Source organism: Hordeum vulgare, chromosome 2H, assembly GCF_904849725.1.
Source record: "Hordeum vulgare subsp. vulgare chromosome 2H, MorexV3_pseudomolecules_assembly, whole genome shotgun sequence".
NCBI lineage: Eukaryota > Viridiplantae > Streptophyta > Magnoliopsida > Poales > Poaceae > Hordeum > Hordeum vulgare.
Genome location: NC_058519.1, coordinates 400,690,309 through 400,707,136, shown reverse-complemented (window position 1 = coordinate 400,707,136; position 16,828 = coordinate 400,690,309). Strand labels below are relative to the sequence as shown.

The 16,828-nt window shown below is 47.6% G+C and overlaps 1 protein-coding gene across 1 annotated transcript; it reads left to right on the top strand.

Moving 5' to 3' along the window:
* Positions 1–713: 713 nt before the first annotated feature.
* Positions 714–5,988, top strand: LOC123426415 (protein SMAX1-LIKE 4). The gene is made up of 3 exons (XM_045110252.1): positions 714–3,110; positions 4,066–4,312; positions 4,424–5,988. The coding sequence occupies exons 1-3, from the start codon at positions 1,729–1,731 to the stop codon at positions 5,825–5,827; spliced, it is 3,033 nt and encodes a 1,010-aa protein (XP_044966187.1). The 5' UTR covers positions 714–1,728; the 3' UTR covers positions 5,828–5,988.
* Positions 5,989–16,828: the final 10,840 nt, after the last annotated feature.

Sequence of the window (16,828 nt, the reverse complement as noted above, 5' to 3'; positions counted from 1 at the left end):
ATTGTCGACATCTTCGACGAGGAGTAGATAGGTTCTACGTATTACGTATATTTCATATTTTACATGTTTTTATATAAAATTAAAGATACTAATATGAGATGTCTAAATATAGAATACATTATTTAAGACGGAGGAACCGAATTTACAATGTCCGATCATAGATGCTTTTATTTGCTCTTATTTGTGCAAAGTTTGTGTGCACCATCCAAGCAGTCGCGGTAAAATATTTGTGTCTCTACCATTTCCTTTCTTTATAAATTAGTTTATTCTATTTCTTACCCCTCTTTTCCGGGGAGGTAGCCTTTCCCACTGCACAGCCACAGTTGGAGCAGAGTCCCGGATATACAATTTCATTGTAGTACTGTACGTCTGTACCGTTTATTACCTCAAACCGCCGGTTTTTTTTACCGACAGTAGTGTCTGCACAAACTTCCTTACATACCGTATCGGCGTATATATCTGTGATGTACTGTATGTAGTACATTAGCTTCGTCATCCATGGAAGTACTTGATGCGTCAAGCTTTTCTTTTTCTGTTTCTTTTCCCTTTATGTTTCGTAAAAAGAAGGGCAGCGCGTGGTAGGCGATCAGAGCTTTAAACCCCAGAAATTGGACGAGCTTTGCGCTTCAGGCTAGCCTTCTTTTGATCTACTGTAATAATCTATTGGCCCGCATGATCAAGTACTTTATCGTAGCTTTTTGTAATTTGCTTTCCTTTTTCTCGTCACTTTTGTGGGGACAAAGGTCAACAATATGCCTTGACCATGGAACGATGATTAATCACCAACGTCTATACAGCAAATACCATGATGTAATGCAGATTGCAGCTGCACATATTAACCCGCCAACCCCCTAAAAATAAGTTAATCCCCCGATCATCACCAAGGTAGCAGAGTTCATGTAGTTGTACAAGTACAACCAAGCTAATTACCAAGGCATCATAAGCTTAGTTCAAAACAAAGAAGTGGCCTAGGGATAGTAGGAGCACATAGGTGGTAGTACCATGACAGCGCTTAGCAGCGTAGGAGTAGTACATGTTGTATGTATCTATCATCACTGCTGCTGCTGCTGCTGCTTTTATTTTTGGGGGGCGAAGGGAGGGGACACACAAGCTTTTGCATGCATTGGCAGCTGTGTATGGAAAGGGAAAGATCCCTGCCGAGAAAACAGAGGCATTTGCAAAGGAAGAGAGAGCATGCCATGCCATGCATGGCGGAATGCCACCACACCACACCACGGAGAGAAGAGAGAGAGAGTGTGTGTGTATGAGAGCGGAGGGAGCAAAGCCTGACGAGGCTATGCAAAGCCGCAGCATCCACCACCCTCGAGGCCTCGATAAAGAGACAAGGTCCTCCTCCCTCCTCTCCTCTCCTCTCAGCTCAGCTCAGCTCAGCTCAGGCCATCCATCCAGTCCAGTGTGCATGGAGCGAGGTCTGTAAAGATAAAGTAAAGCAGCCCCAAAAGAAGGCAGCAGCAACAGCTACCCAAGCTAGCAACAGTGATCACGCCAAAGTAGACACCTAGAGTAGCTAGCAGCAAAACTGATCCATAAAGAGGGAGGGACGCCGCTCTCGCCTCATCAGAATCATCATCATCAGCAGCAAGCAAAGGAGGAGGAGGAGGCGGTGGTGACAAGAAGAAGAAGAAGTAGAAACCACACCAACGAGTGAGAGGAGGAGCTTCTTCTTCGCGGGGTGTGGGGGTGGGGGTGAGGACACCTCATCGAGTGATGCGCGCCGGGGCCTACACCATCCACCAGTCGCTCACCGCCGAGGCGGCCGCGGTGCTCAAGCTCGCCGTCGGCCTCGCGCGCCGACGCGGCCATGGGCAGGTCACGCCGCTGCACGTCGCCTTCGCGCTGCTCAGCTCCGCCTGCTCGCAGCCGCTCGCCTGCGCCGCCACCGCGCCGGCGTACGGGCTGCTCAGGCGCGCCTGCCTGCGCTCACACTCGGCGGTGCCGCCCGCGCAACACCCGCTCCAGTGCCGCGCGCTCGAGCTCTGCTTCAACGTGGCCCTCAACCGGCTGCCCACCTCTGGGCCGCACTCGCCGCCGCCGTCTTCCGCGCCTCCCTTCGCCTCCTCGCTCATCCAGCCCAACCCGATGCTCTCCAACGCGCTTGTCGCCGCGCTCAAGCGCGCGCAGGCCAACCAGCGCCGAGGCTGCGTCGAGCTGCAGCAGCCGCCACCCTCTCCGGGCCCGGTGCAGCACCAAGGCGCACAGCAACAGCAGCTGCAGCAGCCGGTCCTCGCCGTCAAGGTGGAGCTCGACCAGCTCATCATCTCCATTCTTGACGACCCCAGCGTAAGCCGCGTGATGCGGGAGGCAGGCTTCTCCAGCGCCACCGTCAAGAGCAACCTCGAGGAGGAGAGCGCGCTAATGATGTCATCCTCCTCTTCTTCCCCTCCTCCGCCGGTCATACCTCCACATTTCTTCCTCGACCACAGCAGCATTGACGGCTGCGGCTTCGGGATGTGGCCTGCACAGTTCTTGACCTCGCCGCCAGTGGCCGTTCCGTGCTGCAAGGAGGACGTGAGGGCGGTCTTGGAGGTAATGGTGCGGAAGCGGGGGAGAAGGACCAACCCCGTCGTCGTCGGTGACTCGGTGTCGATGGCGGAGGCCGTCGCCGGCGAGCTGCTGCGGTGTCTGGAGCGCGGAGAAGTCCCCGAGGAGCTCGCCGGCGCGCACCTCCTCAAGCTTCAGCTCTCCTACGTTCACGTCCGGCTCATGAGCCGAGCCGACGTGGACGCCAAGGCCGCGCAGCTACGTCGCAGCGTGGACGCCGTCCAGCGCGGCGGCCTGGTCGTCTATGTCGGCGACCTGCGGTGGGCGCTCGATGAGGATCCTGCCGGCGCCGGCGCCGACCACACTGCGTCGTCGTACAGCCCCGTGGAGCACATGGTCGCCGAGCTTGGGCGCCTCCTCGACGACCTCCGGGCACGATGCCGCGTATGGCTGGTGGCCACGGCCAGCTACCAGACCTACATGCGGTGCCAGCACCGGCGTGGGCAGCCATCGCTAGAGTCCGCCTGGGCGCTGCAGGCCGTCGCGGTCCCCACCGTAAGCGGCACAGGGCTCGCCCTCAACAACCTCCATTCTTCCTCCTCTCCGAGGTGAGCAACCATGAAACATGCCTCCCCCTACAGTAGCATTCCCTTGTCGTGCATGTGTCTCGTGTCCTTGTTGCATTCTCTTCCTGCTCAATGTTCTGCTCACTGTTGCATGCATGCATGCATGCAGCCTTGTGTGTTGCTGCCTGGAAGGACCACTTGGTCAGACGACATATTTCAAAAACAAGCCAACCTCTACCTACATACACTAGCCCGTAGTAGTAGTATCTGTACCATCCCTCCTAGACCTCAAGTAGTATTATACCATTTCATCTTTCGACATTAATGAGGTGCTTGAGCTTTCTTGTCATCTCAACTGAAGCATGTGAGCTTGCAGGCTTGATAATGGTGCAGTGCAGCCGTGCAGGTACTAGTAGAAATTGATGAGAGACTCAGGGAGGGAGAGAGAGAGAGAGAAGAAAGAGGTTTATTTTTGGGGAACGCAATGCTTTTTTAGCCTCTGCAGAGATTCCATCTGATCCGATCAGGTTCTCTGCATGCTCGGCGCAAAAGTCTTCTTCTGATGCAGCAACAGTCCCTGGCATGCCTCCCTTTTTGGTACACAAATGTGTGACTTGTGAGACTGATCCGGTGCCCTTTTCCTTGCAATGATGCACTTTTCATGCACACAAGATCAATCATAGAGTATTTGTGTAGAAGATGTAGATGGAGCCATGGATGTGGTACGGAAATTCAAGCTAGTAGAGGTTTGATATGGCCGCTACTGTTGCATGTCCCTATGATTATCTACTTTGCTCTGCAGTTGTGCCTACAAAAATTCTTAGTTGCACAAAATCAGGCATAACTTTGACATATTATCCAAGCCGGTCTTTTTTGCTTGCTCCTTTTGTACGTGTATAAAAGCTTTATATAAATTTATGGAAACTTTATCATGGTCTTGTACAGCTAGCGCGCATATGCTTACCATCATTTTGTTTGTCCCCTGATGTTCCAACAGTATGCCGAAGGCCAAGGCGAGCGGGCAGCAGCTTGGCAAGAGTCCTATGGCAATGGCAGCTGAGCCAATGGCGCTGGGAAGCGAGCAAGAAGACAAGATGTTGCTGTGCAGCGAATGCAACAGGAGCTACGAGAGGGAGGCGTCGGTCGTGAAGCAAGAGGCTGGCACGGAGGGCCTACGCTGCAGCCTCCCAGGCTGGTTGGTGCTGGACAACAAGCCACCGGCCGATCATCAAATGCCACACCAGGTAATTAAGAGCAACTCAGAGATCAAATCAAACAGAACATTTCATTGCACTTGCAGTCCTTCTTCTTCAAATGTGCGTCATAGTCACGGTCCTTTTTATTTGGTGATTCAGGGCAAGCATCTGATCGAACTGAAGATGAAATGGAGCAGGCTGTGCACAAAGCTTCACCTGTGGCGCAGCCAGCAGCATGATCCATGCTCTCCTTCTTGCTTTGTTCCTGGGCTATCTGCCCCTCCAAACTCGTGGTGGCCGAGTCCTTGCTTGCTGCCGAGCGGCCAGAGCACGCCGAGCATAGCAGGCTTCTTGGGCTTGGAGGGATTGATGGAGCATTCAAGGAGCAGCAGCAGGTGGTCACCTCCATCGCCGCTGCCTTGTCCGGGCCTCATGGAGCCGGAGCGCCTGGACGTCAAGACGACGCTCGCTCTTGGCACCCTCCTCCCACTCTCGGACACAGCGACCTCCGAGGGTCCTGCTCACGATGGACTGGCGCATGAGCTGGAGCGGCGGCTGCGCAAAACCATACCGTGCCAGACTGCAGGCACCGTCGCGGAGATCGTGGAGGCGGTCGCCAGCAGCCGGAGCTATGGAAGGAAGGGCGTTTGTCTCTTCTTCAAGGGGAGCGACCACGCCGCACAGCATCGGGCGGCTGTGGTGATCGCCGAGACATGCTGTGGCTCGGCCGATCAGATCATAGCCGCGGATCCCAAGAAATACAGCTGCGCCGAGGATTTCTGCTCTGATGTGGTCTCGAGGGCCTGCACGCTCAGTTGCAGCAGACTCGTGCTCGTCATCCCCGACGTCGAGCACGCGCCGCGGCACCTTGTCGATTATCTCGTGGCAGAATCCAGATGCGGTTGTATCAAGGACCATCTCGGCCGGGAACTCAAGCTCTCTGGATCCATCATCATCTTCACAACATCAGAGTTTGCAAACCGGGCCACCGACGTCATCAGCCTGCGGTTATGGACATCGTCGTCGCCCGCCGATGTCAAGAGGAAGGCAGAGATCGAGCCACCGACAAGGGAGTGCAAGAGGGCACGGCACGGCTCCGGCTCCGACTCCGGCCATGGCATCGACCTCAACATCAACCCCTGTGCCGGCAACGACACTGACGACGATGCTGTTCCGAGCGACATCACCCACGAGAGCGACACCAGGGAACACGGAGACTTGCACCACCTCCTCGAGTCGGTCGCCACCGGCGTCCTCGCCCTTGACAAGGGCGCCGACGCTGACCAGCGCGCCGCGGCGGCCATCCGTGAAGTGCTCGTTGGGGCGCTCGGCCGGGAGGTGCACCTGGACGACGAGGCGGCCGAGGCTCTGACCGCGGCTTCTCAACACTTTCTAGACAAGGTGCTGTGGAGGTGGGCGGTGGAGGTGTTTGAACCTGCGGCGGCCGCGGCGCTGGTGGAAAATGGCGGGAAGGTGGTGGTGCTGGGAATGGGGCCAGGGGGCGGGGCCCAGGTGTCAGGGTTCATGGGCTCGGCCCTTCCAAGCAGGGTCCTTGTAGACTGAGCTCACAAAGTTTTGCTTCCTCGCGGTGTACTGAGTCATTGGTTACTTACTCCACTACTTAGCTCTTTTTTTCTTTTTGAGAGAAACTACTTAGCTCAATTTGTTGTATGTAGAAAAAAATTATGGACTTGAAATGGAGTCTTTCGGGGGGTTTACTCTAATTCGATTTTACATTGATAAATCACCACGAGAGCTAGTTTTTTTCAACTACAATTATTTAGTTACAGAAAAAGCATATGAATCAATTTAAAGGCACCTTCATGGCGATCTACGTCGTTACAATGACTGTCTGGATGATGTGCCTTGGCCATGCACCAACACACGTCGTCTAATCTGGTGGCCTCACTAAGCTGTCGCATGCGAGCAGAGATCACCAATCGAATTGACACACTCTCAGCACGCATCGCATGTGCATACTCTAGAATCCGTAGCGCCATCTTCCAGCCTTTGAACTTCAGATGAAATCCACGCATTGAGCTTGCCAGCCCAACTGTCGTTAACGCCAGAGATCTCCATCAACCTACGCGCGTCCATCAACACTCGCTAATTGCCAAGACCCAGTTGCGCCATGCTGCCAAGACCCGCTGATGTCGATGTGGTAGATGACACGCCACTCCACCTGCCAACCTCCTTAACAATGTCGCCGCTCGGGCGATTGCCTCCTGGAGCTCACCGCCACAGCAACCCTCTTCCGAAGACCGAACCATCCCAAGACGACACCTCCATGGAGGGTACGACGCGCATGGCGTTGCCGCCGCCCAATCCAAGGCAGACATTGGACTTTTTTCTAGGAGACGGTCGGGGTGGAGAGGAGTGACCTCGTCTACGTCTCCAAGGAGGAGAATGACACCGAAGACGTTGTCGTTATCGGGCCGAGCTTGTGACTCATCTATTTCTTCTTCTCGTTTTATTCGAATTACAAAGCTAACGTGCAATTCCACAATCCACTAAGCTCGCGTCATCCTATGAACAAAACGTGCCACACATAAGACCTCGACCAAAATGTTCCCTCATGAAGATATCTATTGGCTGGTTGGTGTACCGACGCTAAATTTCGTGTTTTGACCTTTCCTGTGAACTAAATCAACATTTGACCCTAGTTTGAAAAAAAATCAGGATTTGACCCTTTTACCTACCGTCGTAGGCCTTGGCGGTAGCCTAGCACACCCTACCGCCGGAGCCCGTGGTGGTAGGTTGACGGAGGATGACGGACAGTAGTTGACTCAACCCGATGGCGCGCCTGGGTTCCGAGGAGCAATGGCTGCCAACATCTTCGGGAGGATGTTATATGCGGCCTCAGAATCACCATGCAACATCCTAATAGCATTTGCCTTGTCCATCCATGCCTTGACATACTTCACCGGGTACCCGAATTGTTCCTCCGCCGAAGTCATGAGAACTTCACCTTCATGGTTGGATCATGTGTTATCCGATTCACCAATTTGTAGCCTAGAAACCCAGAAATGAGTTGATGGTGTCCCTTGCTTGTGTCGGCCTTGTCCACCGGTATGCACGTGTGAGTGACAACACAACTTTTCAACACCCATTGCCCGGTTTCTTGAATTTTTCTTCCACGGACCTTCCAAGGGCAACCTTCTTTTTCACATTTGATGGTGTACCGCACATCTTGGTCGGAATGATCAACAACAAAAGTCATACGGTTCGTAATGGCGTAGTCACACAACCATATATCTTGAACTGTTGCAAAGAACCAAACGTGATGCCTTTCTTCAAACGAGAATTCTCATCCTCATCGCTTGGTCGAGGATCACCGACTTTGGGGCACGGTGTTGGCTCAAACAACCCCAATCTCATGCCACCATTAACAATGGCCTTTCCCACAAGACTAACATCCCTAAACAACAAGGGCCCTCTTTACTTGCGGGTCAGCTTCTTGAAGATTTGATTTCCTTGCGCCGTGAACCTATCCTTATACAATTCTTCCTCCGGACCCTCATCATCCGAGCCATACCCGCACATATGGTTATAAGGGAGGGTACGGTCCATGTCTTATTGGTGCACAATGACATCCAAGTTACCAATGAGATTTAATGAATCTCTTCGTCTTCCGCATAGGTATCCTCTTGAGCAACAATAGCATCATCATCAACGTGACCACTATCATCTTCTTGAACATGAGAAATAGCATCATATCGAAGTACTATGGCTCTAGCATTGATATCCTCTTTGATTGGTGGTTGGCTACTTGGTGGTTGGCTAGCAGAATTGGGGACATACACCTCCGCACTAACATCATGTATTGGGGAGATTACTTTGCGGTTCAAATCAATTTGGAGTGGAGGAGCATCAACCTTTATGGAAAATATCTCAAGTGAATTGTCTTGTGATGCGTCCACCTTTTCCTTGTACACATCCCAGTGCAATTGGGAGGTGATGGGCATACTCTTTAATCGGAATTTTAGTCCCAATCCGACGTCATACCTCCCAATAAGCTTAACCTCAGCAAATGGGGGTCATTCCAATGAAATATTCTTCTCAATTTCACTACAAGATCATCAAAGCTTGGACTTGTGTCAAAAATTATAGCCTCTTCCCATTCATCGTCATTTACATTCATAAATGCCGCCTTGTTCAAATAATGAACATTTACGAGCCTACCCATTTAAGAACAATGAAAACAATGAAACAATAAAGTCGACTACATACTTTATGCACACATGAAACAAATAACTTCTATTCATTCTATTCAGTCAAGAAAACACATGGTCCATGGTCATTACCTTAACCCTAACCCTAACACTAATCCTAAACCTTAACCTTAACCTAATCACCAACATGACCACTAATACTAGCACTAGATCTAGGTACCCCCAACAATGGTAGGCCCACAACACATATCCGAAGCACAAACATAACCAAAATTGCATCATATTCATCAGTTCCACCATAAATTTAGCAAAACAAGGGTTTGGAAACAAGTGAGCAAATGAACCATAATAGATGATTTAAACCAACAAAGAAGAGGGGAGTAGGAGAGGCACCTTGAGTGATGAAAATGCTCCAGATCCACCGGTTAAATCCCAAGCAAGTGGAGTGGATCTATTTGGTGTTTGTGTGGGGGGAGAGAGGGGTGAGGGGTTGAGCTCGGGGGGGAGTGATTGGGGTGAATGGGTGGCTAGGGGCCCCCACCCATTTACCCCAATCATCTTATCGACCCGAGGACCCTACCGCCTCGGTACAGGTAGATACCCTAACGCGAGTGTGGGTGGCGGTAGGCCCTTTGCCACATCAGCGGCTAACTGTCGTCCATCATCTGCCGATGCGGGCTCCGGCGGTAGGGTGTGCTAGGCTACCGCCACGGCCTATGGTGGCAGTTAAAAGGGTCAAATCCCAAAAAAATTCAAACTAGGGTCGAATGTTGATTTATTTCACAAAAAAGGTCAAAACACGAAACTTAGCCCTGTGCCGATGAACTTGACGATGCTCGTCCTCTCCTTGATGTAGCTTTTGGTGTAATCGTAACATACACCGATGTGTGCTCCAATCATAGAATACTTGGTTCTTGCACAGTTGGATTGCATACTTCTTGCCCGTGAGTAGATCAGCAATGAGGCGGAGAGAGGGGCAGTGAAGAGAAGGTGTCAGAGCCAGAGGCCGTAGCACACCGGCGGTGCGACGGCTATGTAATATGATTCATAGGAGGAGAGCGACACAACCTTATGCTTATGATATTGCCAAGACACCAGGTATTTATTGAAGAAGAGCACTGTGCATGATGTGCTTTTGCGGCCGTCGACATCGACAACCATGTCTATTTCATTGTAGCCGATCAACAAAACGTCATCGGTGTTGATGGTACAAAAACATCCTAACCCTACACGCCAGAATTGTACCCGAAAAGGTGCTCGTGTTGGAAATATGGGACGGAGTCAATAATAAAGTGGTTTTTATCATATTTCCTTCCTCATGATAATTGGTTATTATCCATGCTAGAATTGTATCGATCAGAAACTCACATACATGTGTGGATACATAAACAACACCGTGTTCCTAGTAAGCCTCCACTAAAGTAGCTCATTGATCAAAGATGGTTAAGGTTTCCTAACCATAAACATGGGTTTTCATTTGATAACGGGGTCATATCATTAGGATACTGATATGATGGACAAGACCCAATTGTAAGCATAACATTTGATTGTATTAGTTTATTGCTACTGCTTTTTTAATGTCAAGTATCTGTTCCTACGACCATGAGATCATGCAACTCCCTCGCACCATAGGAATGTCTTGTGTGTATCAAACGTCACTTTATAACTGGGTGATCACAAAGGTACTCTACAGGTATCTCCAAGGGTGACTGTTGGGTTGGTATGGATCGAGACTGGGATTTGTCACTCCGTTTGACGAAGAGGTATCTCTGGGCCCTCTCAGTAATACAACATCACAAGAAGCTTGCAAGCAATGTCACTAAGGAGTTAGTCACCGGATCTTGTATTACAGAATGAGTAAAGAGACTTTTCGATAATGAGATTGAACTAGGTATATGGAGATACTAGCGATCAAATCTCAGTCAAGTAACGTACCGGCGGACAAAGGGAACTGCGTACGGGATTGATTGAATCCCTGACATCGTGGTTCGACCGATAAAGATCTTCGTGGAATATTTAGGAACCAATATGGACATCTAGGTCCCGCTATTGGTTATTGGTCAGAGAGTGTACCGGTCATGTCTGCATCATTCTCGAACCCATAAGGTCCGCACACTTAACGTTTGATGATGATATGGTATTATTAGGTTATTTATGTCGGTGACCGAAAGTTGTTTGGAGTCTTGGATGAGATCATGGACATCAAGAGGAGCTATAGAATGGTATGGAGGTAAAGATTCATATATTGGAAGTTGGTATTCGGCTTCCAGAATAATTTCGGGATTTACCAGATTTCGTTGGAAGTGTCGGAAGGAGTTCTAGGGGTCCACCTTCCCGGGAGGGCCTCATGGGCTAAGAGGGAGGCGCACCAGTGCTATGTCTCCAATGTATCTAATTTTCCAAACAGTTTTGCTCTGGTTTTGACCTCTAATTTGCATGATTTGAATGAAACTAACCCTGAATCACTAATGCACGTGCCTATACTTTACATATACTCAATCTTTCTAAGTTACTACTATTGCTGCTACTGTCACACCTGCTACTCAATTGTTACTATTACTATTGTTACCAAAATTGCTGCTATCACTGTTACTGTTACTACTACCATTTGTTGTACTACTAAATCATTTATGCAGAAAGATATCCCACGTGCGGTTGAACTAACAACTCAACAATTACAACAAATAAATATTCTTTGGCTCCCCTTGTGTCGAATCAATAAATTTGGGTGAAATACTACCCGTGAAGACTGTCGAGATCCCCTATACTTATGGGTTATCAACCAGCCCCTAGTGAGCTGGGCACCCTCCCCCTTAAGGCCCATGCCGCCAAGAGCTAGGGCTAGCCCAAGGGTGGCCATTGCCCCTTTCCTTGGGGGCCAAGACAACCCGTTTGGCCGCAGCCCCAAACCCTAGGGGAAACCCTAGGACGGCCGCACCTCCACCCCTCCCCTTATATATATGAGAGGATAGGGAGGGCAGCCACACCGCAAGCCACGTCGCAGCCCTCCCTCCCTCTCTCTCTAGATAGTTTTCTCCTCAAATCGTGTCACGACAACGCTTGGCGAAGCCGGGCCGAGATCGCTTCACAACCACCATCACCACGTTCTCGTGCTACCGGAGAACTCATCCACACTTCGTCATAGATCGCTCGATCGAGGAGGCGGAGCCGTCATCGAGTTGTACGCGTGCGGAACATGGAGGTGTTGTGTGATCGGTGCTAGATCAGGACAGATCATGATTGGATCGCGAAGATGTACAACTACATCAACCGCAATTCTTAATGCTTCAGCTTAGCGGTCTACAAGGGTATGTAAATGCACTCCCCCTCTCATAGCTATGCATCTCCATGAATAGATCTTGCATGTGCGTAGGATTTTTTTTGTTTCCCATGCAATGTTCCCCAACAGTGGTATCAGAGCTAGGTCTATGCGTAGATGATATGCATGATTAGAACACACAATGTTTGTGGGTGTTGATGTTCAGATTGTTTACCTCCTGATTCTGCAGTATTGTGGGATGAAGCGGCACAGAGCAACCTTACTTGTCCTCATACAAGAGACCGATTCCACCGACTTACATGCGACTTGTTTGCATAAAGGTGGCCGGTGGGTGGCTGTCTCTCCCACTATAGGTTAATCAGATTTGACGGAGGCGGTCCTTGTAGAAGGTTAAGAGTCAACTTGATTATCACCGTTGTGGCTTTGCGTAGGTAAGAACAGTTCTTACCAATTGCCCATAGCATCCACGTAAAACTTGCAACAATAAAGTAGAGAACGTCTAACTTGTTTTTGTAGGGCATCTTGTGATGTGATATGGCCAAGACGTGATTTGACATATGTGATGTATGAGACGATCATGTTTTGCAATAGTTATCATGATTTGCATGTCGATGCGTACGACAATCGGCAGGAGCCATAGGGTTGTCTTTAATTTGTTTGTGACATTTGCTTTACTTTATCACTATGAGTTAGCAATAGTTGTAGAAGCAATAGTTGGCGCGACAACCACATGACGACACGATGATGGAGATCATGGTGTCATGCAGGTGACGACGGAGATCATGTCGGTGCTTTGGAGATGGAGATCAAAAGCACAAGACGATGATGTCCATATTATGTCACTTATATGATTTACATGTGACGTTTATGCTTTTATGCATCTTATTTTGCTTAGGATGATGGTAACATTATAAGATGATCCCTCACTAAAATTTCAACATAAAATTGTGTTCTCCCCAAGTATGCACCGTTGCGAAGGTTCATCGTTTCGAAGCACCTCGTGATGATTAGGTGTGATAGACTCTACGTTTGCATACAACGGGTGTAAGCCAGTTTTACACATGTGGAATACTCGGGTTAAACTTGATGAACCTATCATGTACATACATGGCCTCAGAACAGAGGAGACTAAAAGTTCGAACATGAGTCATATAGTAGATATGATCAAAATGGAGGTGATAACCATTGAAATCGCCTCATCTCACGTGATTATCGGACTTGGGTTGGTGGATTTGGTTCATGTCACACTTAGAAAACCCGAGGGATGTTGATTTGAGTGGGAGTTCTTTAGTAATATGATTAATTGAACTCATTATCATTAACATAGTCTAAAGTTGTCTTTGCAAAATTATGTTGTAGATAATTGGATCGCGCACTAGCTCCCCTGAATTTAATGCGTTCCTAGAGAAAGCTAAGTTGAAAGATGATGGAAGTAACTATGCCGACTTGGTCCGTAATCTGAGGATTATCCTCATAGCTTCGAAAAAGGTTTATGTCCTTGATGCACTGCTTGGTGTGCCGCCCCCTCCGGCATCATGTGCAGATGTTGTGAACGTCTGGGAGGCGCGTGCCGGTGACTACTCAATAGTTCAGTGTGCCATGTTGTATGGCTTAGAATCAGAACTTCAAAAGCACTTTGAACGCCATGGAGCATATGAGATGTTCCAGGAGTTGAAGTTAGTATTTTTAGCAAATGCCCAAATTGAGAGGTATAATACCCCAGATAAGTTCTTTGCCTGCAAGATAGAGGAGAATAGTTATGTAAGCGAGCACATACTAAGAATGTATGGGCAGTACAACCACTTGAATCAGTTGAGAGTTGAACTTCCGCCTAATACGGTCACTGACAGAGTTCTCCATTCACTGCCACCTAGCTACAAAGGCTTCATGGTGAACTATAGTATGGAAGGAATGAACAAGTCAATCTTCGAGCTATTCACGATGCCGAAAGTCATGGAAGTAGAAATCAAAAAGGAGCATCAAGTGTTGATGGTGAATAAAACCACTTGTTTCAAGAAAGGCAAGAGCAAGAAGGGAAACTTCAAGAAGAACAACAAGCGAGTTGCCACTTCCGTGAAGAAACCCAATGCTGGATCCAAGCCTGAGACTGAGTGCTTCTATTGCAAGGGAACTAGCCACTTGAAGCGGAATTTCCCCAAGTATCCGACCGATAAGAAGGTTGGCAACATCAACAAAGGTTTATTTGATATACATGTTATTGATGTGTACCTTACTTGCTCTCGTAGTAGTGTGTGGGTAAACAGGAACTACAGAATAAACGGATATTGACAAAGGACAAAGTGAATATGCACATCAGAAATGGTTCCAAGGTTGATGTGATCGCCGTCGGCACGCTCGCTCTTAGATTACCACCGGGATTAGTTTTAAGCCTGAATAATTGTTATTTGGTGACTGCGTTGAGCATGACCATTATATATGCTCGATCTTCTTTATTGTGAGACGATTATTCATTTAAATCAGAGAATATTGTTGCTTTATCTACATGAGTAACATCTTTTATGGTCATGCACCCAATGTGAATGGTTTATTCTTGATGAACCTCGATAGTGACGATACACATGTTCATAACATTGATGAAAAAAGAAGTAGAGTTGATAATGATAGGACCACTTTGTTGTGGCACTGCCACTTAGGTCATATTGGTGTAAAACGCATAAAGAGGCTCCATGTTGATGGAATTTTGGAATCATTCAATTTTGAATCACTTGATAGATGTGAACCATGCCTCATGGGAAATATGACAAAAACCCCATTTTCCAGTACAACGGGAAAGTGACTTGTTGGAAATCATACATACTGATGTGTGCGGTCCAATGAGTATTGAAGAGCGCGGTGGATATCATTATTTTCTCTCCTTCACTTATGATTTGAGTAGATATGGATATATTTACTTAATGAAGCACAAGTTTGAAACGTTTGAAAAGTTCAAACAGTTTTAGAGTGAAGTTGAGAATCATCGTAACAAGAAGATAAAGTTTCTACGATATGATCATGGAGGAGAATGTTTGAGTTATGAGTTTGGTATACATTTAAGACAGTGTGGAATTGTTTCACAGCTCACGGCACCTGGAACATCACATCGTAATGGTGTGTCCAAACATCATAATCGTTCCTAATTAGATATGGCACGTTCTGTGATGTCTCTTACCGATTTTCCACTATCGTTTTGGGGTTATGCATTAGACACATCCGCATTCATTTTAAATAGGGCACCATCTAAATCCTTTGAGATGACACTGTATGAATTATGGTTTGGCAAGAAATCTAAGTTGTCATTTCTTAAAGTTTGGGGATGTGACGCTTATGTGAAAAGGCTTCAGCTTGATAACCTAGAACCCAAAGCGGACGAGTGTGTCTTCATATCATACCCTAAGGAAACAATTTGGTACTCCTTCTATCTCACATCCGATGGCAAGGTCTTTTTTTACAAGAATGGATACTTTCTAGAGAAAGAGTTTGTCTTGAAAGAATTGAGTGGGAGGAAGGTAGAACTTGATGAGGTTGTTGAACCATCACTTCACTTGGAGAGTAGCACAACGTAGAAAGATGTTTCTACGACGCCTACGCCAAGTGAAGAGAAAGCTAATTATGTTGATCATGAAGATTCAGATCAAGTTACTACCGAGCCTCATTGGTTGGCAATGAATCGTATCGCCCGTGAGTGGTACGACAATCCTGTCTTGGAGGTCATGTTGTTAGACAACAATGAACCTACGAGCTATGAAGAAACAACGGTGGGCCCAAATTCCAACAAATAGTTGGAGGCCATGAAATCCGAGATAGGATCCATGTATGAGAACAAAGTGTGGACTTTGGAGGACTTACCATATGATCGTAAATCCATACATAACAAATGGATCTTTAAGAAGAACACGTATGTGAATGGTAATGTTACCGTCTATAAACCTCGACTTGTTGCAGAAGGGTTTTCACAAGTTCATGGAGTTAACTACAATGATACTGTCTCTCCCGTAGTGACGCTTAAGTCCATAGGATTATATTAGCAATAGCTGCATTTTCGATTATGAAATCTGGCATATGGATGTCAAAACAATGTTCCTTATTGGTTTCCTTAAGGAAGAGTTGTATACGATGCAACCAGAAGGTTTTATCGATCGTGAAAATGATGACAAAGTGTGCAAGTTCCGACGATCCATTTATGGACTGGTGCAAGCATCTCAGAGTCGGAGTCTTCGCTTTGATGAGGTGATGAAAGCATTCAGGTTCATACAAGTTTATGGAGAAGCTTGTATTTACAAGAAAGTGAGTAGGAGCTCTATAGCATTTCTAATATTATAAGTGGATGACATATCGGTGATTGGAAACAATATAGAACTTTTGGAAAGCATGAAGATATATTTGAACAAGAGTTTTCAATGAAAGACCACGGAGAAGCTGCTTACATGTTGGGCATCAAGATCTATAGAGATGTATCAAGACGGTTAATAGGACTTTCACAAAGCACATACCTTGATAAGGTTTTGAAGAAGTTCAAAATGGATCAGTCCAAGAAAGGGTTCTTACCTATCCTACAAGGTGTGAAGTTGAGTAAGACTCAATGCCCAACAATTGCAGAGGTAGATAAAATATGAGTGTCACCCCCTATGCCTCAGCCATAGGCTCTATCATGTATGCAATGATGTGCGCAAGAAGAGATGTCAGACTTACCATAAGTATGCCCGGAAGGTTTCAAAGTGATCCAAGAGCGGAACACTGGACATCGGCTAAAGATATCCTTAAGTACCTGAAGAGGACTAATGAGATGTTTACCGTTTATGTAGGTGATCAAGAGCTCGTCATAAATGGTTACGTCGATGGTAGCTTTGACACACATCCGGATGACTCTAAGTTTCAAACTGGATACGTATTTATTCTGAATGGTGGAGTGATAAGCTGGTGCAGTTCCAAGCAAAGCGTGGTAGCAAATTCTACATGTGAAGCGGAGTACATAGATGCTTCGGAAGCAGCGAAAGAAGGTGTCTGGATGAAGCACTTCATGACGGATCTTGGAGTTTTTCCCAGTGCACTGGATCCAATGAACCTCTTTTGTGACAACACTAGCTCCATTGCTCTATCCAAGGAACCCATATT

Excerpts from the sequence above, each read along its gene's own strand:
- LOC123426415 (XM_045110252.1), top strand. The coding sequence starts at position 1,729 with ATGCGCGCCGGGGCCTACACCATCCACCAGTCGCTCACCGCCGAGGCG. Across the intron at positions 3,111-4,065 it reads CATTCTTCCTCCTCTCCGAG|TATGCCGAAGGCCAAGGCGA; the intron begins GTGAGCAACCAT and ends ATGTTCCAACAG. Across the intron at positions 4,313-4,423 it reads ATCATCAAATGCCACACCAG|GGCAAGCATCTGATCGAACT; the intron begins GTAATTAAGAGC and ends TTGGTGATTCAG.